The sequence below is a fragment of the Ranitomeya variabilis genome, chromosome 1 (genome assembly GCF_051348905.1).
Source record: "Ranitomeya variabilis isolate aRanVar5 chromosome 1, aRanVar5.hap1, whole genome shotgun sequence".
NCBI lineage: Eukaryota > Metazoa > Chordata > Amphibia > Anura > Dendrobatidae > Ranitomeya > Ranitomeya variabilis.
This window is the reverse complement of record NC_135232.1, coordinates 105,537,891-105,561,239: the sequence shown is the minus strand read 5'-3', so window position 1 is coordinate 105,561,239 and position 23,349 is coordinate 105,537,891. Positions and strand designations below refer to the sequence as shown.

At 45.3% G+C, this 23,349-nt stretch overlaps 1 protein-coding gene across 1 annotated transcript; it reads right to left on the bottom strand.

Annotated features, from left to right (window-relative positions):
- Positions 1 to 7,620: 7,620 nt before the first annotated feature.
- On the bottom strand, positions 7,621 to 20,295 carry F2RL1 (F2R like trypsin receptor 1). Its single transcript, XM_077287252.1, has 2 exons — positions 20,115 to 20,295; positions 7,621 to 10,979 (listed from the first exon to the last, which is right to left on the bottom strand). The coding sequence occupies exons 1-2, from the start codon at positions 20,176 to 20,178 to the stop codon at positions 9,889 to 9,891; spliced, it is 1,155 nt and encodes a 384-aa protein (XP_077143367.1). The 5' UTR covers positions 20,179 to 20,295; the 3' UTR covers positions 7,621 to 9,888.
- Between the last annotated feature and the right edge of the window lie 3,054 nt (positions 20,296 to 23,349).

Below are 23,349 nucleotides of genomic sequence, written 5' to 3'. Positions count from 1 at the left end.
AAAACCGCAAATTCCCTCATGGTGTTGTCTGAACGGACACCTGATTTGATGCAATGTGATAGAATCCTGACTAGAAATGAGAGGAAAATTCATAGACGCCAGAATGGCTTGTGCTACTACTGTGGTGATTCTGCACATGTTATCTCAGCATGCTCTAAACGTATATCTAAGGTTGTTAGTCCTGTCACCGTTGGTAATTTGCATCCTAAGTTTATTCTGTCTGTAACTTTGATTTGCTCACTGTCATCTTATCCTGTCATGGCGTTTGTAGATTCAGGTGCTGCCCTGAGTCTTATGGATCTCTCATTTGCTAAGCGCTGTGGTTTTATTCTTGAACCATTAGAAAATCCTATACCTCTTAGGGGTATTGATGCTACGCCATTAGCAGAAAATAAACCGCAGTATTGGACACAGGTTACCATGTGCATGACTCCTGAACACCGCGAGGTGATACGTTTTCTCGTTCTACATAAAATGCATGATGTGGTTGTTTTGGGGCTGCCATGGTTACAGACCCATAATCCAGTCCTGGACTGGAAGGCTATGTCAGTGTCAAGTTGGGGCTGTCGTGGTATTCATGAGGATTCCCTGCCTGTGTCTATTGCTTCTTCTACGCCTTCGGAAGTTCCGGAGTATTTGTCTGATTATCAGGATGTCTTTAGCGAGTCCAGGTCCAGTGCATTGCCTCCTCATAGGGAATGTGACTGTGCAATAGATTTGATTCCAGGCAGTAAGTTTCCTAAGGGAAGACTGTTTAATCTGTCGATACCTGAACATACCGCTATGCGTTCATATATCAAGGAGTCTCTGGAGAAAGGACACATCCGTCCGTCTTCTTCCCCTCTTGGTGCGGGATTCTTTTTTGTGGCTAAAAAGGACGGATCTTTGAGGCCTTGTATTGACTATCGGCTTTTAAATAAGATCACTGTCAAATTTCAGTATCCTTTGCCGCTGTTGTCTGACTTGTTTGCCCGGATTAAAGGTGCCAAGTGGTTCACCAAGATAGACCTTCGTGGTGCGTACAACCTTGTGCGCATTAAGCAAGGTGATGAATGGAAAACCGCATTCAATACGCCCGAAGGTCATTTTGAGTACTTGGTGATGCCTTTTGGGCTCTCTAATGCCCCTTCAGTTTTTCAGTCCTTTATGCATGACATTTTTCGGAACTATCTGGATAAATTTTTGATCATTTATCTGGATGATATTCTGGTTTTTTCTGATAATTGGGACTCGCATGTGGAGCAGGTCAGGATGGTCTTTAAAATTTTGCGTGAAAATTCTTTGTTTGTCAAGGGCTCAAAGTGTCTTTTTGGTGTACAGAAGGTTCCCTTTTTGGGGTTCATTTTTTCCCCTTCTGCTGTGGAGATGGACCCAGTCAAGGTCCGAGCTATTCTTGATTGGACTCAGCCCTCGTCAGTTAAGAGTCTTCAGAAGTTCTTAGGTTTCGCTAACTTCTACCGTCGTTTTATCGCTAATTTTTCTAGCATTGTGAAACCTTTGACGGATATGACCAAGAAGGGCTCCGATGTGGCTAATTGGGCTCCTGCTGCCGTGGAGGCTTTCCAGGAGTTGAAACGTCGGTTTACTTCGGCGCCTGTTTTGTGCCAGCCTGATGTCTCGCTTCCCTTTCAGGTTGAGGTGGATGCTTCAGAGATTGGAGCAGGGGCCGTTTTGTCGCAGAGAGGCCCTGGTTGCTCTGTTATGAGACCTTGCGCCTTTTTCTCTAGGAAGTTTTCGCCTGCTGAGCGAAATTATGATGTGGGCAATCGGGAGTTGTTGGCCGTGAAATGGGCATTTGAGGAGTGGCGTCATTGGCTCGAGGGTGCTAAGCATCGTGTGGTGGTCTTGACTGATCACAAAAATCTGATGTATCTCGAGTCTGCTAAACGCCTAAATCCTAGACAGGCCCGCTGGTCATTGTTTTTCTCCCGTTTTGACTTCGTTGTCTCGTATTTACCAGGTTCAAAGAATGTGAAGGCCGATGCTCTTTCCAGGAGCTTTGTGCCTGATGCTCCTGGAGTCGCTGAACCTGTTGGTATTCTTAAGGATGGAGTTATCTTGTCAGCTATTTCTCCAGATCTGCGACGTGTGTTGCAGAGATTTCAGGCTGATAGGCCTGATTCTTGTCCACCTGACCGACTGTTTGTGCCTGATAAGTGGACCAGCAGAGTCATTTCCGAGGTTCATTCCTCGGTGTTGGCAGGTCACCCAGGAATTTTTGGCACCAGAGATCTGGTGGTCAGATCCTTTTGGTGGCCTTCCTTGTCAAGGGATGTGCGGTCATTTGTACAGTCCTGTGGGACTTGTGCTCGAGCTAAGCCTTGCTGTTCTCGTGCCAGCGGGTTGCTCTTGCCCTTGCCTGTCCCTAAGAGACCTTGGACACATATCTCCATGGATTTCATTTCTGATCTTCCGGTGTCTCAAGGCATGTCTGTTATCTGGGTGATATGTGATCGCTTCTCCAAGATGGTCCATTTGGTTCCTTTGCCTAAGCTGCCTTCCTCTTCCGATCTGGTTCCTGTGTTTTTCCAGAACGTGGTTCGTTTGCACGGCATCCCTGAGAATATTGTGTCAGACAGAGGATCCCAGTTCGTTTCCAGATTCTGGCGATCCTTTTGTAGTAGGATGGGCATTGATTTGTCATTTTCGTCTGCTTTCCATCCTCAGACTAATGGACAGACGGAGCGAACTAATCAGACTTTGGAGGCTTATTTGAGGTGTTTTGTCTCTGCTGATCAGGACGATTGGGTGACCTTCTTGCCATTGGCTGAGTTTGCCCTTAATAATCGGGCTAGTTCCGCCACTTTGGTTTCGCCGTTTTTCTGCAACTCTGGTTTCCACCCTCGTTTTTCTTCGGGTCATGTGGAACCTTCTGACTGTCCTGGGGTGGATTCTGTGGTGGATAGGTTGCAGCGGATCTGGAATCTTGTGGTGGACAACTTGAAGTTGTCACAGGAGAGGGCTCAGCGCTTTGCCAACCGCCGCCGCGGTGTGGGTCCCCGACTACGTGTTGGGGATTTGGTGTGGCTTTCTTCCCGCTTTGTTCCTATGAAGGTTTCCTCTCCCAAATTTAAACCTCGTTTTATTGGTCCTTACAAGATATTGGAAATCCTTAATCCTGTATCCTTTCGTCTGGATCTTCCAGTGTCGTTTGCTATCCACAACGTGTTTCATAGGTCCTTGTTGCGGCGGTACGTTGTGCCTGTAGTTCCTTCTGCTGAGCTTCCTGCTCCGGTGTTGGTTGAGGGCGAGTTGGAGTACGTGGTGGAGAAGATCTTGGATTCTCGTCTCTCCAGGCGGAGGCTTCAGTACCTGGTCAAGTGGAAGGGCTATGGTCAGGAAGATAATTCCTGGGTGGTCGCCTCTGATGTTCATGCGGCCGATTTAGTTCGTGCCTTTCACGCCGCTCATCCTGATCGCCCTGGTGGTCGTGGTGAGGGTTCGGTGACCCCTCACTAAGGGGGGGGTACTGTTGTGAATTTGCGTTTTGCTCCCTCTAGTGGTCATTAGTGATTTGACACTGGAGCTTCTGTCTTCTCCTATATGCTCACCTGGGCCGTTAGTTCAGGGGCGTTGCTATATAGGCTCTCTGGACCTTCAGTTCTATGCCTGGCATCGTTGAATTCAGAGCTAATCTGTTGTGCTCTTGTCCTTTGATCCTGGTTCCTGTATTTCAAAGCTAAGTCTGCTTTTTTGCTTTTTGCTTTGGTTTTGTTTTGTATTTTTGTCCAGCTTGTTCCAATCTGTATCCTGACCTTTGCTGGAAGCTCTAGGGGGCTGGTGTTCTCCCCCCGGACCGTTAGACGGTTCGGGGGTTCTTGAATCGCCAGCGTGGATTTTTATAGGGTTTTTGTTGACCAGATAAGTTATCTTGCTTTATTCTGCTATTAGTAAGCTGGCCTCTCTTTGCTGAACCTGGTTCATTTCTGTGTTTGTCATTTCCTCTTACCTCACCGTTATTATTTGTGGGGGGCTTGTATCTTGCTTTGGGGTCCCTTTCTCTGGAGGCAAGAGAGGTCTTTGTTTTCTTCTCCTAGGGGTAGTTAGATTCTCCGGCTGACGCGAGTCATCTAGCGATCACCGTAGGCATGATCCCCGGCTACTTCTAGTGTTGGCGTTAGGAGTAGCTATTTGGTCAACCCAGTTACCACAGCCCTATGAGCTGGATTTTTGTATCTCGCAGACTTACACGTTCCTCTGAGACCCTGTCCACTGGGGTCATAACACCCCACCATCAAGGTGATAAAGGGATCCAAACCCTAACCCTACCCCCAACCCTTGGGATCCTAACCCTAACCCTACCCCTAACCCTTGGGATCCTAACCCTAACCCTACCCCTAACCATAACCCTTGGGATCCTAACCCTAACCCTACCCCTAACCATAACCCTAGGGATCCTAACCCTAAGGGTTAGGATCCCTAGGGTTACTAGGGATCCTAACCTATGGGTTAGGTTTAGGGTTAGGATCCCTAGTAACCCTAGGGTTAGGGTTTTCTTGTGGTTAGGGTTAGGGTTTTCATGTTTTTTCTTGTGTTTAGGGTTAGGGTTTTCTTGTTTTTTCTTGTGTTTAGGGTTTTCTTGTTTTTTCTTGTGTTTAGGGTTTTCTTGTTTTTTTCTTGTGTTTTTCGGTAAAAACGCATGCGTTTTTAACGCAAGCAAACGCATGTGCTTAAACGCATGTGTTTACATAGACAGCAATGCATTTTTTTGCGGCAAAAAAACGCCGCTAGAAATTACTACATGTTGCATTTCTGCAAATGAACGCACGCGTCAAAAAACGCATGCGTTGCCGAAAACGCGTCAAAACGCACGCTAAAAAAACGCATGCATTTTTAATGTTAAGTATAGGAAAAAAACGCATGCGTTTTTTAGCGCTAAAACGCTGTAGATCAAAACGCAAGTGTGAAACCAGCCTAACAGAAAGTGTGCAATCTGCATTCAAACAAAATTTGACAGGTGCATAAGTATGGGCACCTCACCAGAAAAGTGACATTAATATTTAGTAGATCCTCCTTTTGCAAAAATAACAGCCTCTAGTCGCTTCCTGTAGCTTTTAATGAGTTCCTGGATGAAGGCATTTTTGACCATTCCTCTTTACAAAACAATTCCAGTTCAGTTAAGTTAGATGGTCGCCGAGCATGGACAGCCCTCTTCAAATGATCCCACAGATGTTCAATGATATTCAGGTCTGGGGACTGGGATGGCCATTCCAGAACAGTGTAATTGTTCCTCTGCATGAATGCCTGAGTAGATTTGGAGCGGTGTTTTGGATCATTGTCTTGCTGAAAGATCCATCCCCTGCGTAACTTCAACTTTGTCACTGATTCATCAACATTATTGTCAAGAATCTGCTGATACTGAGAGGAATCCATGCGTCCCTCAACTTTAACAAGATTCCCGGTGCCGGCATTGGCCACACAGCCCCAAAGCATGATGGAACCTCCACCAAATTTTACTGTGGGTAGCAAGTGTTTTTCTTGGAATGCTGTGTTTTTTGGCCGCCATGCATAACACCTTTTTGTATGACCAAACAACTAAATCTTGGTTTCATCAGTCCACAGGACCTTCTTCCAAAAAGAAATTGGCTTCTCCGAATGTGCTTTTGCATACCTCAGCCGACTCTGTTTGTGGCGTGCTTGCAGAAATGGCTTCTTTCGCATCACTCTCCCATACAGCTTCTCCTTGTGCAAAGTGCGTTGTATAGTTGACTGATGCACAGTGACACCATCTGCAGCAAGTTGATGCTGCAGCTCTCTGGAGGTGGTCTGAGGATTGTCCTTGACTGATCTCACCATTCTTCTTCCCTGCCTTTCTGATGTTTTTCTTGGCCAGCCACTTCTGGCCTTAACAAGAACTGTACCTGTGTTCTTCCATTTCCTTACTATGTTCCTCACAGTGGAAATTGACAGGTTAAATCTCTGAGACAGCTTTTTGTATCCTTCCCCTGAATAACTATGTTGAATAATCTTTGTTTTCAGATCATTTGACAGTTGTTTTGAGGAGCCCATGATGCCACTCTTCAGAGGAGATTCAAACAGGAGAACAACTTGCAAGTAGCCACTTTAAGTAGCTTTTCTCATATGGCGATGAAGTTATTATTGCAGCTACTCCCCTGTGGAAAACGGTTTTATACGTCGATCTGGTTTGCTCACATATACGCTGTGGACTAAGAGCATTGGGAGTGCTTGAAACGCATTCAGCGATTACATGGCTGTCCTTTTGTAACAACTTGTTAGCCACATATAAGCAGCCGTTCAATTTTAAAGATGTTGAAATAAAAAAAAAAAATTTGAATTTTATTCCGGAGCTGGATTTCCTCTTTTTCTACTCTTAATCCTCCCTGGTTCTGTTGACTGTCAGCTGCATATCCTTTATTTTCCCTCCTCACTTGACATAAGCTGCTGCCAATAGAGTCTGGCAGTGACTTTTGCATAGAAAACACAGGAACGTTTGGCCAAGTCAATTGTTCCAGTGTAGTGTGGAGAAATTAAATAGCTCTCAGCCAACCAATTGCATGGAGGCCTTTAGTAAGTCCGGTTTCACACGTCAGTGGCTCCGGTACGTGAGGTGACAGTTTCCTCACATACCGGAGCCACTGACACACGTAGACACATTGAAATCAATGCATCTGTGCAGATGTCATTGATTTTTTGCGGACCGTGTCTCAGTGTGCCAAACACGGAGACATGTCAGTGTTCGTGGGAGCGCACGTATTACACGGACCCATTAAAGTCAATGGGTCCGTGTAAAACACGTAACGCACACGGATGTTTTCCGTGAGCAGTCCGTGTGCCGTGCTGGAGACAGCGCTTACAGTAAGCGCTGTCCCCCCAGCATGGTGCTGAAGCCACCATTCATCCGTTCTCTCCAGCGCTCGCTGGGGAGAAGGGATGAAAAATCTTTTTTTTTGTTTTGTTTTTATGTGTTTAAAATAAACCTTAGGGCATCCTCCCCCCTCCCACCCCCTGTGCGCCCGGCCGCCGGCATTAAAATACTCACCCGCCTCCCTCGACGCTTGCTCTCCGCCCCGCAGCTTCTCCTGTATGAGCGGTCACGTGGTGCCGCCCATTACAGTGATTAATATGCGGCTCCACCCCTATGGGAGGTGGAGCCGCATATTCATCAACTGTAATGGGCGGCACCACGTGACCGCTCAGTGCAGGAGAAGCTGCGGGGCGGAGAGCAAGCGTCGAGGGAGGCGGGTGAGTATTTTAATGCCGGCGGCCGGGTGCACAGGGGGTGGGAGGGGGGGGGGGGGGGGGGAAGGATGCCCTAAAGTTTATTTTAAACACATAAAAAAAAAAAAAATTTTCATCCCTTCTCCCCAGCGAGCGCTGGAGAGAACGGATGAATGGCGGCTTCAGCACCATGCTGGGGGGACAGCGCTTACTGTAGTGCTGTCTCTCCTGCACGGTCCGTGTGGTACCCAGGCGGCACACGGCTGCCGCACGTGTGCCGCACGGATGGCCTACGTGAGCACACGGACACAACTCCGGTACCGATTTTTTCCGGTACCGGAATTATATGGACGTGTGGGACAGGCCTAAAGGGGAGTCTGGAAAGTTGCATTAAGTTTATTAGGCTTGGGTGAACCAAAGGATTTATAAATGAAAAAAGTTCAATGCGAAAATGTGTTTCTTTTTATATTATTTTATATATTCACACACAAACGGATTTTACATGCTAAATACAGAAATATAAAAAAAAAATATCAGTGCTAAAAGTGTTACTGCTCACACAAGTTACATTTTTATAAAACAGAAATAAACTCTTAATTCTACATTTAAAATGTACATATTCACTTGCCTCAATGACCTCCTTAAACTGAAAAATTAGTTGTAGAGCATATATTAACATTTTAGGGGTAGAACATCCCTGTACCCAAACTACAAACATTAGTACAGGAGATCATGGGTGATCCAATCTGAATATTGCTGTATCCCTAATACACAGCTCAGTGCATAAAGAGTTTTGGCTCCTTTGTGGAACTCAAACTTAATTGTTTGGCTGCACTTTTTCCTTTTGGAGCCTTTACCAAGTACATAGTGTTTTGCTGTTTTTTTTAAGCTTACTTTCAGTTAATTCATATGCCTGAAGGCAGGATGGATTTCATTCACCCTGGTATGTGACACAGATACCATAATAAGAGGCAGGAGAACAGACTAGCACTGTCAGATGCCAGAACTATGAATTAATAGGTCTCACCAATACAAATGCATGGCCTGAATGTCAGGACAAAGAAATGCACAGAGTAAAGCCTTTAGAAGGTTAATGATAAACTTGTATATGCAAGATACCTTGTGCTGGATATCAAAAGGAATGTGTCACATTATTGCAAGTTTTTCCATCATATCTAGTTTTACACTGCTATTTAGTATTACTTTTTCATATTTACAGAGTTCATTTAGTATTTACAAGCTTTAAATAAAAAGCTGAGGAGCTGGAGCGTAAAAAAATAAATAAGGTGTCCGAACCAAGGCCAAGCCGCACTGAGCAGACTTGTGACCACAACCAAAGGGGGTCACCGCAAATCCTACAGACAAGAAGTTGGCGCGCACATGATTTAAGTGAAGGTCCACCTTTGAACACTATTTATTAACAGGTCTAAAAGTCTGTGCTAATGATTTTCTCAATGTATTAGGGTATGTGCACACGATCAGTAAAATCTGCAGGTTGGATACTGCGTACTTGTGCAGCAGTCAGGTGTTACAGCATAGTGGATGGGATTTCAAGAAATTCCATGTCCACAGACGCCTGCGGATCACCCACGAAGACGGACATGTGGCGTCTCTCCAGACTAGCGTCTCCGCAACAGAAATTTCACCCATACAATGTATTGGACATGGCTAATCCGCACGGTTCAGTGACCACCTGCGTTCAATAGGCTGCAGCGCTTTGGGCGAAGCGAACATACACTGCGTGTAAAGCGCTGCCAGTCCTGGATAGTTTGCATATTCCCTTATAGTTCTATAAAGAACAAAATTCCTCTGCATAGACATAAGTGTTTGCTTGCTCTGAAGTCCTTGTGAAATCCTCCTCTTACGAATTTTCATTGAAATGCACAGTGTTCAACACCTGTCCAAAAAAAATAGAGTGCAATCCCTCCCCTAGATACAAGTCCTGACATCACCAGAAATTGATTTCACAAAAATAGGGCAGGACGCCGGAAAATCTTGTGAAATTTAAGAAAAAAAAAAAAAAAAAGTGCAACGCCTCCTGCAAACCAAGACTAAGAGGGCTCCTGTTTTTTGTTTTTTTTTTACATTTGCAGTTTTAAAATTTGATAACTCTTCTAAATGATAAAACTCTGGATGTCAGCAGCCACCACTAGAGGGAGCTTAAGAGATCACATGTTGAACTAGAAGAACTGTAATAAGACGGCCAAGGGGCGAGTACAAACAGCCATCATTGTATCAGTCTATGCAGGGAATATAGCACTATTCATAATCATATTATAGAACCTGTACAGAATGTTGACGCTAATAAACATTGTGCAAAAATATATTCACTTTGTGGCTCTGTTCTCACAAGTTTCAGGAAACCAGGTTTCTTCTTATCCAAAAGAGGAGAAGTTCCGAGAAAAACAAAAAAGGAAATACGGTAAAAAGGAACTCAGTTTCAGGGAATTATAGAAAGAAGAGAACATATGCCTCTTGCTCTCCACGACTGGGCCTTAGTAAGGTTACATGGTTTTTACAATACCTCTATACAACATAATGCTAAAAACATTTGCACTAAAATACACTTCATGTACAAAAAGTCCAATTAGAATATTTCCACGCGACTACTTTTCCTGTGCTGAAGGAGCCTGCAGTCTTGCACAGAAGTGGGTAATAATTCTAGAGTCTTCTAGTGCGAAATTGTCCTACAGATTCCATTGACCATCTTCAGCAGTCACTGGTCTTTGTGTTACTGGAAGTGCTGGTGTATGTATTGCTCTTTCTGGAATACTTCATTGAGCTGAATGATATCCGCATTCTCTCCACAGTCCGCACACTCCTGCAGATCAAGGCGTTCTTCACATTTTCTCTAAAGTCTTTGGACACAAAATAATAGATGAAGGGATCGATGCAACTGTTCAGAGAAGAAAGACAAAGGGCCACAATGTAGGAGGCATATATGTTCCCGACATGGCTTTCTTTTATAGTAGCATAGTTCACCAAAAGCAAAATGTTGCTGGGCAAAAAACACACCACGCACATAACCAGCACGGTAATTATGAGCATGATGGCTCGCTTTCGTTTTTTAGCAATGGCTTCATCGGTGATCGAGTCATTCAAGGTTTTAATCATAAATGCGTAAGCCACAGTCATGAGAATAAGAGGGAAGAAAAAGAGCCCAATAGCAAGCGAGATGAAGTATCTGAACATATCAGTAGCCAGGACGCTGAGCGGCAAGACATCGTGGCAAGTGGTGATTTGAAGGTTGGTGACATAGACCGTCTGTTCGAATAGATATAATGGAATAGTGCTTAATATAATTATGAGCCAAATCACGCCAGATACAATAAACGCAATTTTCGTATTCCTTCTGGTATGGGAGATGGGATTTACAATGACCCAATATCTCTGAACGCTGAGACAGGTGATGAAGAGTATCGAGCAGTACATATTCCCATAGAAAAAGCCCACTAGTACTTTGCACATGGCTTCTCCATAAATCCAGTTGTTGCCATTCAGATGGTATGAAATCTTGAGTGGAATCCAGATGATGAACATCAAGTCTGCTAGCGCCAAGTTGGCCATATAGATCACCGCTGGGTGCTTCTTCTTGGTTCGGGAAAAAAATACCCATAAAGCAATGGCATTGCTTGGTAATCCAACAATGAAAACGATTATGTAAATTAAGGGGAGGAAGACCTTCGTCAAGCCACCACTCAAGACTTTCTGGGCAAATTCATTCACTGTGTAGCCGGTGTAGTTGCTGGCGAAGTCTGGAGTACCAACAAAGTTTCTTCCTTTTTTCGTAGCATTGTTACCTATAGAAATAATACAGAAATACAAGGTCAGTTGTGTTATTGTGTCGGCTTTCCAGACATGGATTTCCCAATAAGAATTAATCCCATCTCCAAGATCTTATCCCCGTGTTCTGGGCATTGCAATAGCTTAGCTAACTATGGTTACAACCACTAACAACTGTTACGGTAGTAACCATAAAAACCTATGCTACTGCAATGGCCTGGGTAAGTGAGGGCAAATCAGAAGAACTGTACTACATTTCTAATTGGAAGTATTTGCCATTATTACACCTACTAGATACTGGGATAGGATCTTGGAGATGGGAATACCCCTTTAATAAAGAGGTTCCAAATAGAGTCGTGTTCATTATTACTGTTATTTTCAGATCAATGTGCCTCATCAGAATGCAATTGATAAAGAAACCGAAATAATGCTTTCCAGCATCCTGTCCAGTTACCCCAGAGGAAAAAGAGACTATTCATGGCACCTCTAATTGAGTAAACCTCTCCAATTTCTGTTCACTCACACTGGGGCGGATTTACCAATTCTGCATAAATTTACAGACAGGTACGGTAATTTACACTAAACAGTATAAAAATATGCCAAAGTTTTAAACAGAGGACGAGGCTCATACTGGACAATTTGGTGCATCTTTAGAAACTTTTGTCCAACTTAACATTGCTATTGGTTTGCTTACTTTGTGACACTTTTTCCCCAGCAAACTTTTGGCTCAATTTTAGAGCATGGTGACATTTAACCACACACATTGCAAAAAAACATGCATTGTATAAGCAGAGAGGTGGAAAAAAAAAAAAATAAAAAAAAAATTGTACAATACATTTAGCTTAGTAAATCTTCCCCACAGTCACACACATAGGCATTTCTTGTTTTTCGCATCTGATGGCGACATCGTGTTTATGCCTTTGCAACCCACATACGAATTATTTCATATGGGTCTTTGATATAATAGGTCAACATAACATTTGCCATTTTAATAAAATTCTTAAACGGACTGTCAGCACAGAATAACTTAATACTAACTCTCGGCGCTTCTAGGCGGGGCCAATCATTTATATACACCCACTTGTTTTTTCCCCCTCAATCTCGCCCACTTCTTTGATTGACAGCTCTGGCTTCATAGAGCAAGAGAAGGGTGGAAAAAGAAGGAAACCCAAGCAGGTGGTAAGGTGCATTTAAGTGATTGGCCACCATGATGCACTTGGCGCCAGTACTTGGTTTGGCAAAGCCCCACTGACCAACAAGTAATTTGTTTCTTATAAGAAACCAAATAGAAGCAATGAATAGGGGAAGAATACAGCATATGTACTTTTCCAGACCTTTCACAGGAATGGGTGGACATGTGTACAAAGAAAATCCCTTTCAAAATAGCACGTTTGTTGATGCTGTGAGAGAAGTTACCGGTATGTGATTAATCCAGGCACTAAGCTGTTATCCTGAGTTGTATTACTAAGAAGCCAAAACAAAGAAAACTGTAGTGAAAGTAAAAAGACCCAGATTTTCTTTCCCCCCACAAATGACAACCAGTTTGGTGGCTTAAAAAAAAAAAATAATGTCTTTGGATCTGATGGACAACCTAATTTTCATTAAGTCTCACTCCTGTCTAATTGTTACCTGACGGTCCATAAATGACATGCACCAGGCGTTGTGCTTACTGAATACAGACACGTTCATGCACAACTACAAACAAGGCCTTTATATGTAGAAGTCTTCGGGCTATGAGTGGTTACGCCTGGCCCTGCTGTTAGCATTCCCATTACTTACATCACATGTGGACTAAACAACGTGGAAATTAGTTATTGAAAAACGCTGATGACAGGTTCCTTAGTAAACTGGCAGCACTACATTATTAACTTTATGTCATAACTTCCCTGCAAGCCATTTTTAGTAACCATGAAACGGGAAAAGCGCAGGTTGAGTTGATTCCTACCCATACCACCCCCACTTCTGACTGATGTGGATGATGTCCCCCATCGACATAGCTTCTGAAATCTTACAATATCTTACAACTCTGTTGATTCTAAGACTAAGATATGAGCAATTCTTACTGTCCTGTTGAGCATAGAACACATGTCAAACTCTGGCCTGCAAAGTGTGTTTTTGGCCCTCAATGTCAGGCATGCACCCCACCCGGTTTCACACTTTCCACTCTATTGGCATCCTGGATGCAGAAACGGTTGAAAGCAATGACAACGAACCCGATGTGCTGAGCAGTGTATAGAATCAGAGCGATCACGGAGACTGGAGCAGTGGGGGACCAGGGAGAGGAGAGCATTTAGTTTATTTTTTGATGTGGGGATTTTATACTGCATGGAGGGCTGGGAGGGGATCACAGTTGGGAAATCTGAATTAGATGGAGTCACCATACTTTGCGGGAGGTGTGAGGGGTGTGGAAGGGATTCACTGTGGGGGTATATTGCGATGTTTGACTTTGTTTTCTTTTTTGCATATTTTGTTTATCCTTTGTTATTACACATTTAAATTAGGCCACTGGGCATTATGCTTTTATTGCTCTCGCATAACATTATTCCAGTATGCCCCATTTGTGATTATGTGTTTATTTTATTCTAAGGCCGGTTTCACACGTCAGTGGCTCCGGTACGTGAGGTGACAGTTTCCTCACGTACCGAAGCCACTGACACACGTAGACACATTAAAATCAATGCATCTGTGCAGATGTCATTGATTTTTTGCGGACCGTGTCTCCGTGTGCCAAACACGGAGACATGTCAGTGTTCGTGGGAGCGCACGTATTACACGGACCCATTAAAGTCAATGGGTCCATGTAAAACATGTACCGCACACGGACATTCTCCGTGTGCCGTGCAGGAGACAGCGCTCCAGTAAGCGCTGTCCCCCCCACATGGTGCTGAAGCAGCGATTCATATCTTCTGTGCAGCAGAAGAAGAAGATATGAATAATCCATTTTTTTAGTGGTATTTCCTGTTTAAAATAAAGCTCCATGTCCCCACCCCCTGTGCGCCCCCCGCTGTTCTGAAAATACTCACCCGGCTCCCTCGTTGGCTGTCGCTGCTTCCTGTCCTGGCCGCACCTTCTACTGTATGCGGTCACGTGGGGCCGCCGATTACAGTCATGAATATGTGGCTCCACCTCCCATAGGGGTGGAGCCGCATATTCATTACTGTAAATGAGCGGCCCCACGTGACCACATACAGTAGAAGGTGCGGCTAGGACAGGACACTGCGAGGGAGGCGGGTGAGCATTTTCAGAACAGCAGGGGGGGGGGGGGGGGAGGGGACATGGAGCTTTATTTTAAACACGAAATACCACTAAAAAAAATGGATTATTCATATCTTCTTTACAGCAAACGCTGCTGCACAGAAGATATGAATCACGGCTTCAGCACCATGTGGGGGGGACAGCGCTTACTGGAGCGCTGTCTCCTGCACGGTGCGTGTGGTACCCAGTGGGCACACGGGAGGCACACGTGTGCCACACTGATGTGCCACAGAAACGCAGGGGCACACGGACACGGATAATTGCGGTACCGTTTTTTTCCGGTACCGGAATTATCTGGACGTGTGAGACTGGCCTAAGATGTAGTAATATACTTTGTTTTGTGGGATAATCCATTTAAGTTTGTTTCCATATGAAGTCACATGATGCAAGACAATCACTGAAAACAGCAGACGACGATAAGCGGTGTCTCTGATGTATATACTAAACAAAGTAGCTCTACATATATAACAATATGGACAGGCTGACCACACTTTCCCCTTGAGGAATCAAGTTCATTGTTGTGTAAATTATGTCTTGCGTCTTATATTTATTGGGTCATGTAATATGTAGTATAGTATAGGATAGCACAGGGCAAGACATAGGTTAGGGCATAAGGAAGCGACTGTAGTTATATAGTGACATTAGGGTAAGGATAGAATTAATGTTCGGGACTAGCCCATAGTGGGATGGGCTTAATGTTGGGGCAAGTGACTACTTCATATATATAGGGAGTTTGGGAAAAGTTTAAAGTAGGGGTAGTAAGTGTCTGTGAGCAGTGTTGCCAAAGTGGGTGAACTACTAAAAAAAGGAGGCCGAGGGACAATGGAGTATTGCGACCAGGAACTGACCAAAGACGAGAAAACGGCCTTTTACCTTAAAGGGGTCCTTGGATAGGATGACATGTCACAAGAAATCCTAAGCTTGCAAAACGGTGAAGGTAATGGACCTAAACAGGACTGAGTTTGTGGGACTAGTGGGGGTCCCAAGCAGTAGATCCAGGGTGCCAGTAGCAGAAAAAAAAAAATAGGACATGGAACCGCTGTGCAGGTAGAGACCTGCTGATCAGGACAAGCTGTGATGAAGTAGACACGAAACAGTGAAAATGCTTTACAGTGTGAAAGAAACGTCCATAAGACTTTGTACCTGTTACCCCTTGTACATAACCATTATCCGGTTACTGTTCATTAAAGACTGTTTTAGAAACTGAGTCTACTTTAATGAACTTTAAAACCCTATGTTCCCAGCCAATACCATCAAGCGGCCTGGACGGGTGCAACACCCTCACAGCACCAACACCCAGCTCCCACCCATGTAGCGTGCCGGGCGCAACAGGAGATCAGTTCCTCATCCGACCGTGGCTGCCGCCCCACACATACATACCATTAACTCAAGCAATCTCCCAGCTGAGGCTCGCCAGCTGCTGAAAAGCTGCAACTCCCATTGCGGTGCCAGTTGTTCGAGACTACTCAATTGCAGAGATAGAGAAAATTTAGTTTGGGGATCCAGCTGCAGACAAGTCTGGCACTACCCACAGCCAAATTCTCCCATGAGTGCTCCAGGTGATTGGCAGGTCTCTTGCTGTTGAAAAGGCCTGTCAAACAACTAGAGTAATTAGGGGATAAGCTGGCTGGGGGCGGCATCAAGCCGGTCATCTCTGGCTTTGGTCCTCAGCTTCATCTTCAAGCATCACTACAGTGTTTTTATTAATTTCACCACTGGAATGTGCCACTAACGCAAGTTCTAGTATAATACTTATGAGCTGTCATATTCAACAAATCCCAGCACCACTCCGGTCTCAATCCATCATCTTGTGACTCCTGGCTGCCCGGAAATCAAAAGTAATGGTCACATGTTCTCAAAGTAAGGTTGCCGTCACACTAACAGTATTTGGTCAGTATTTTACATTGGTATTTGTAAGCCAAAACCAGGAGTGGGTGATAAATGCAGAAGTGGTGCATATTTTCCTATTATACTTTTCCTCTAATTGTTCCACTCCTGGTTTTGGCTTACAAATACTGATGTAAAATACTGACCAAATACTGCTAGTGTGACGGCAGCCTAAGGTTGAAAATTGTTCTGACTCTCAGACTTAGGCCACGGTCACCCGTTCAGTATTTTACTTCAGTATTTGTCAACCAAAACCAGGATGAAAAAGACAGAAATGGTGCATGTTTCTAGAATACTTTTCCGCTGATTGGCCCTAATTTTATAAGCCAAAACCAGGAGTGGAACAAATACTGAATGTGTGAATGTGCCCTAACACAGTTGTGACTTATAGATCACCCAGCAAACACTGAAGTGATCAGACAGGGCACAACTTGCAGAAGAAAACGGCCAGAGTGGCGCTCAGATTAGCAACACCATTCTAGCTAGATGGATATACGTATATTTGGGCAGCATGAATCGGGTGACCTTTAATAAAGGTGTTTTAATCCAGAGCAATCCTCAACTATAGTATTGGTCTTACTGCAGATGTTCCTAAGCCTCAGGGACCAGTTGCAAATACACCCCTGGAAGACGACCTTTTTATTGCCATCATACAGTCATGTCTATATCCCCACCCAGCTTTACTAGTGATCTAGTATAACAGAGGCCATAAGTCAAAGCACTGCCTAGCTGTCACCGCGCCATTATTCCGCACCGCTGGAGACAAAGGTTATATTTACAATTGTACAAGTATTTCTCAGAAATGACTAGTCTTGAAATGAGTAGTGTGCTATTATGTCCTTACTGAATGAACGCTTTAATCCGCAATACCCACCCTCACTGACTAAGCTCCATATTAGAGGCAAGAACAGTATTTTCAGGAGCACATAACCTTGAGGATGTAAGTACACGCGGGCCACCTCTACCTAATACAGAACCTTCCTGTAGAATAGCAATTACCCAAGAACTGTAATTAAGGCATTTCATTTCCACAATATAATTTATATTAAATGCGCTCGCTCCCGATTTTTAGTTAATTGGTTTTACTCTGCAATTATTACTTAAAAACATCCTCAGGTAATGAACCTCTGCCAGACAAGTGTGCGGCATACCATTACCTCCTAAGGAAAGGTGGCAGCAGCCATGAAGACTCCTGGATCAGTGTGTGCACGGCGGAGATATTATGTCTGTCCCATACCAGACTAGTGAAACAATGGACAGTCATGTCTCCATCACCCTACCCCAATGCAGGAGGGTAACGTAACCATACAAGCACAGTGCACGCTCATATATGCATTTAGTGGACTCTATGGACACTGCCTAAAATTCAGGGGCATAACAATGATAGCGCCTGTTACATCATGAAAAAAAAAATCTCTCAAATATTCCAAATACGGGATTATTCCTCAGTATCAGCAGAAATATAAGACTGTTCACATGTCCAGAAATCTGATCTTTCTTCCATTTGAAAATTATCCTTTTTTTTTCTTCTCCAATGAAATCTATAGACTTACCCTTCTGGCCCCCACCCATGGACAGCCTTGTTATGGTGGGGTCAGGACTGCATCTTACGCTTCTAGCCCCCACCTGTGGACAGCCTTGTTATGGTGGGGTCAGGGCTGCGTCTTACCCTTCTGGCCCCCTCCCGTGGACAGCCTTGTTATGGTGGGGTCAGGGCTTCATCCTACACTTCTGGCCCCCCAACCCGTAGACAGCCTTGTTATGGTGGGGTCAGGGCTGCGTCTTACCCTTCTGGCCCCCTCCCGTGGACAGCCTTGTTATGGTGGGGTCAGGGCTGCGTCTTACCCTTCTGGCCCCCTCCCGTGGACAGCCTTGTTATGGTGGGGTCAGGACTGCATCTTACGCTTCTAGCCCCCACCTGTGGACAGCCTTGTTATGGTGGGGTCAGGGCTGCGTCTTACCCTTCTGGCCCCCTCCCGTGGACAGCCTTGTTATGGTGGGGTCAGGGATTCGTCCTACACTTCTGGCCCCCCAACCCGTAGACAGCCTTGTTATGGTGGGGTCAGGGCTGTGTCTTACCCTTCTGGCCCCCTCCCGTGGACAGCCTTGTTATGGTGGGGTCAGGGCTGCGTCTTACCCTTCTGGCCCCCTCCCGTGGACAGCCTTGTTATGGTGGGGTCAGAGCTGCGTCTTACGCTTCTGGCCCCCCCAACCCGTAGACAGCCTTGTTATGGTGGGGTCAGGGCTGCGTTTTACGATTCTGGCCCCCCAACCCGTGGACTCCCCTTGATAAAGCATTGCTGGGAGCACGCGAAACGCACGTCGGGGTCTTCTCTGGGGTTACCCAACATCCCATCTGGGGCACTTTGACCTCTGCTGATGGCAAGCCTCCTCTTTCAGTATTAATATTTACTATTGGTCGTGATTTTTTGAATTTCTTATGTATAGGAGCGGCTTCCCTGCTTACATTGGTTCATGGCATTGCACAAGCACTTTAGGTTTTCATGAACATGTTTGCACAATCGGGTAGTGGCAATATGTAGTTCCCATAATTTTTCTACACTTTTTTTGTGTGTTCTCTCTTTGTAGTTGTCTTACTATTTGATTAACTTTTGTGATGATCTACGAGTATTGGACTTACTGGTCTTGATTCCATTAATAATAAATAATACTTTGATAAATTGTACCTGGCTTCTTTTGTTTCTCCTTGTATATATATTGACTTCTGAGTGGGTTCGAAGTTTTTTCTGTTTTATTGGGCTACTTTAAGCCCTATTTATGACACTATGGTGTCACTGAGGTATATCTGCATACTTATTATGGTGGGGTCAGGGCTGTGTCTTACGCTTCTGGCCCCCCAACCCTTGGACAGCCTTGTTATGGTGGGATCAGGGCTGTGTCTTACGCTTCTGGCCCCCCAACCCGTGGACAGCCTTGTTATGGTGGGATCAGGGCTGCGTCTTACGCTTCTGGCCCCCCAACCCGTGGACAGCCTTGTTATGGTGGGATCAGGGCTGCGTCTTGAGCTTCTGGCCCCCCAACCCGTGGACAGCCTTGTTATGGTGGGATCAGGGCTGCATCTTATGCTTCTGGCCCCCCAACCCGTGGACAGCCTTGTTATGGTGGGATCAGGGCTGCGTCTTACGCTTCTGGCCCCCCAACCTGTGGACAGCCTTGTTATGGTGGGATCAGGGCTGCGTCTTACGCTTCTGGCCCCCCAACCCGTGGACAGCCTTGTTATGGTGGGATCAGGGCTGCGTCTTACGCTTCTGGCCCCCCAACCCGTGGACAGCCTTGTTATGGTGGGATCAGGGCTGCGTCTTACGCTTCTGGCCCCCCAACCCGTGGACAGCCTTGTTATGGTGGGATCAGGGCTGCGTCTTACGCTTCTGGCCCCCCAACCCGTGGACAGCCTTGTTATGGTGGGGTCAGGGCTGCGTCTTATGCTTCTGGCCCCCCAACCCGTGGACAGCCTTGTTATGGTAGGATCAGGGCTGCATCTTATGCTTCTGGCCCCCCAACCCGTGGACAGCCTTGTTATGGTGGGATCAGGGCTGCGTCTTGAGCTTCTGGCCCCCCAACCCGTGGACAGCCTTGTTATGGTGGGATCAGGGCTGCGTCTTGAGCTTCTGGCCCCCCAACCCGTGGACAGCCTTGTTATGGTGGGATCAGGGCTGCGTCTTGAGCTTCTGGCCCCCACCCGTGGACAGCCTTGTATTGTGGGGTCAGGGCTTTGTCCTACACTTCTGGCCCCCACCCGTTGTTAGATAAGCCATTTATGTCATTGCCTCCTAATAACTTCCTGACCAGGGTCACAGACCCCCCCATTCCCAGGGTCACCACTACCACTGCCGGGCTATCAGCAGCCATATAACTGCAGCATAATGCAGGCGAGCTCCACACTCGGAGATATAACAATGGCCACAGACCGGCCCCAGCCCACGGGGAGAGCAGCCCCTGCTATGGCTACCTGGGCAGGTAAGCAGCGCCCAGCTCCCGGAGACACTCACCTGACGCCGTCAGCACGGAGGTGGACAGGAGCGCAGCGAACAGCAGGAGCCGGCAGCCCCCCATCCCATACAGCAGCGGAGACCCCGCAGTCACCCGCACAGATTCACAGCGAACACTGACCCGACCGCCAACTGTGCTCAATTGTGCGATACTCCGACTCCTGACGTCACTGCCCCTAACCACGCCCCTCCCAAAGGTTTCGCTGATACCTGTGCACCTGAGCGGGGCGGAGTCTGCAGTAACCCCGCCCAGTTCCATTAAAACGTGCATGTTGACGTCACCTCTCAGGTATGTAAAGGTCTCCCACGGACGCACAAGTCTTGTGTAACCAGTCATAGTGGGTCAGCGCTCGGTGACGTCACTCAGAGGCAACCATATAAGGAATGATGGTTAATATAGAAACGGAGTCCAAAACTAGTCTTACTGGGGTGTAAAGCAGGCAGTGTCATACTTGTGCCTCCTCAGCAGCGTTTATCCTGACTACTCCTAGAATAGACTATGGTGTCAGGATACAACAGGAGTAGTAGTTGGAGAGCCAAAGATTGGGCAGTAATTGATAGGCTTTGATCATAGGTTGTGACTTGGAGCTGTGGGTAAGCTGAACTGCTGCACCCGATCAGTCACACTTAGCACCTGATAGACCCCATTCCATTCACTTATATTGGGGTCCATCAGGCTCCAGTGCTGTGCCAAATCTCTAAAACACAACAAAATTCACCCTTGCGAATTAATGTCCACAAATAACCATAGAACCAATATCAAAAGTGAACATAGATCAAATAATCACATAGAAAAAATATATTAAAAAATAATTTTATTAAGAATAAAAAATAATTGAAAAATACAGAAAAGAAGAAAAGCAACAAATAATACTACATCATATTATAATAAAGTATATATTTAATGAGGAGACCAGATCCATATAATAAAAAAGGTACTAGAAAAATATATGAAAAAACTCATGTATATATAAACCTTCCAAAGTGCAAAAAGATAAAACAAAATAGATGGCACCACTAGTAGGCCCTCTATCCTAATAAAGTGCATATGCAGCAATAATAGTCTAACCCAGACAACTAAAGTGCATAAATCTCTGGAAAAATACTAGTACCAGTGTGAAGATGATCTGTGGCCCTCAAGGACTCCGACCCCAACGTACGTTTCACCTGAGTGGCCTGAGGACTCCTTGAAAAAGCCACTCAGGTGAAACGTACGTTTATTAGGATAGAGGGCCTACTAGTGGTGCCATCTATTTTGTTTTTTCTTTTTGCACTTTGGAAGGTTTATATATACATGAGTTTTTTCATATATTTTTCTAGTACCTTTTTTATTATATGGATCTGGTCTCCTCATTAAATATATACTTTATAATATGATGTAGTATTATTTGTTGCTTTTCTTCTTTTCTGTATTTTTCAATTATTTTTTATTCTTAATAAAATTATTTTTTAATATATTTTTTCTATGTGATTATTTGATCTATGTTCACTTTTGATATTGGTTCTATGCTGTGCCAAATCTGTCATATGTGGCACCTGACAGACCCCATTAGCCTATATTGGGGGCCATTAGACTCCACCAATATGCCCAATCCTTCACACTTGGCATCTGACGGACCCCATTCACTTATATTGGGGTCCATAAGGCTCCAGTGTGTCCGATCTGTCACACATGGCACCTGATGAACCCCATTCCCTTGTATTGTACTTGTAATTATACTGTATGTAGTGGAGCAGTGAGGCCATCATACTTTGTGTAAAGAGAGTTAAAAGGCCATAGTGCTGTATTTGGGGAAACTATGAGACCATCATACTGCATGCAGGGGAGCTGTAGAACCATCATACTGCATGCAGGGGAGCTGTGGGACCATCATACTGCATGTAAGGGAGCTGTGGGACCATCATACTGCATGTAAGCGACCTGTGCACTCATCATGCTGCATGTAGGGGAATTGTGGGCTCATCATACTGCATGTAGAGGAGCTGTGGGACCATCATACTTCTTGTAGTGGAGCTGTGGAAACATCATACTGCATGTAGGGAAACTGTGGAACCATCATACTGTACGTATGGGAGCTGTGGAACCATCATACTGCATGTAAGGGAGCTGTGGAACCATCATACTGTACGTAGGGGAGCTGTCGAACCATCATACTGCATGTGGGTGAGCTGTGGGACCATCATACTGCATGTATGGGAGCTGTGCGCTCATCATGCTGCATGTAGGGGAATTGTGGGCTCATCATACTGCATGTAGAGGAGCTGTGGGACCATCATACTTCTTGTAGGGGAGCTGTGGAACCATCATACTGCATGTAAGGGAGCTGTGGAACCATCATACTGCATGTAAGGGAGCTGTGGAACCATCATACTGTACGTAGGGGAGCTGTAGAACCATCATACTGCATGTGGGTGAGCTGTGGGACCATCATACTGCATGTAAGGGAGCTGTGGGACCATCATACTTCTTGTAGGGGAGCTGTGGGACCATCAAGCTGCATGTAGCAGAGCTGTGAACTCATAGTGCTTGTAAGGGAACTGTGGGACCATCATACTGAATATAGAGGAGCTGTGGGACCATCATACTGAATATTGGGGAGCTGTGGGACCATCATACTGAATATAGGGGAGCTGTGGGACCATCATACTGAATGTAGGGGAATTTTAGGGCCATCATTCTATTTGTAGGAAAGCTGAGGGGCATCATAATGTATTGAAGGGGCTATAGCATCTCCGTACACTAGGCATCTCAATGTAACACCATTTATTGTATGACGTCGCGATTCAGCAGCTTCACTGAGCAAACGTTGGCAGCTCAAGCTCTGTCATGCTGTGTAGCCTTAGCCTAAACTTTACAATACAGCCCACGGCCTAAAGGGATTTTTTTGTGGCCCCAGGGGGATGTTTAGCTTGAGCGCCCTGCTGTAGACAGATATGATTCAGATTATACTCACTTTGTACTTAGCCTTGTAGTTGGCTACTATTTAGCCTGAAACCAGGATTAAATAATTTTTTGTTTCCAAGCGTTTTGATAAAGATTGTCAGAAGAGAGAGGGGAAAAGTACTTGTTATCTCCCTCCTGGAATGTTTCCTTCATGTGGGATCCAGCTGGATGAGGACTTGTAGGTTGTGACTGAGTTACAATAGCAACAGTCAGTTAGCTGCTGCCAAGACAAATATATTGTAATGCAATGTATAACAAAAGCATAAATTCAGTAGGAAAATCACGCGATCA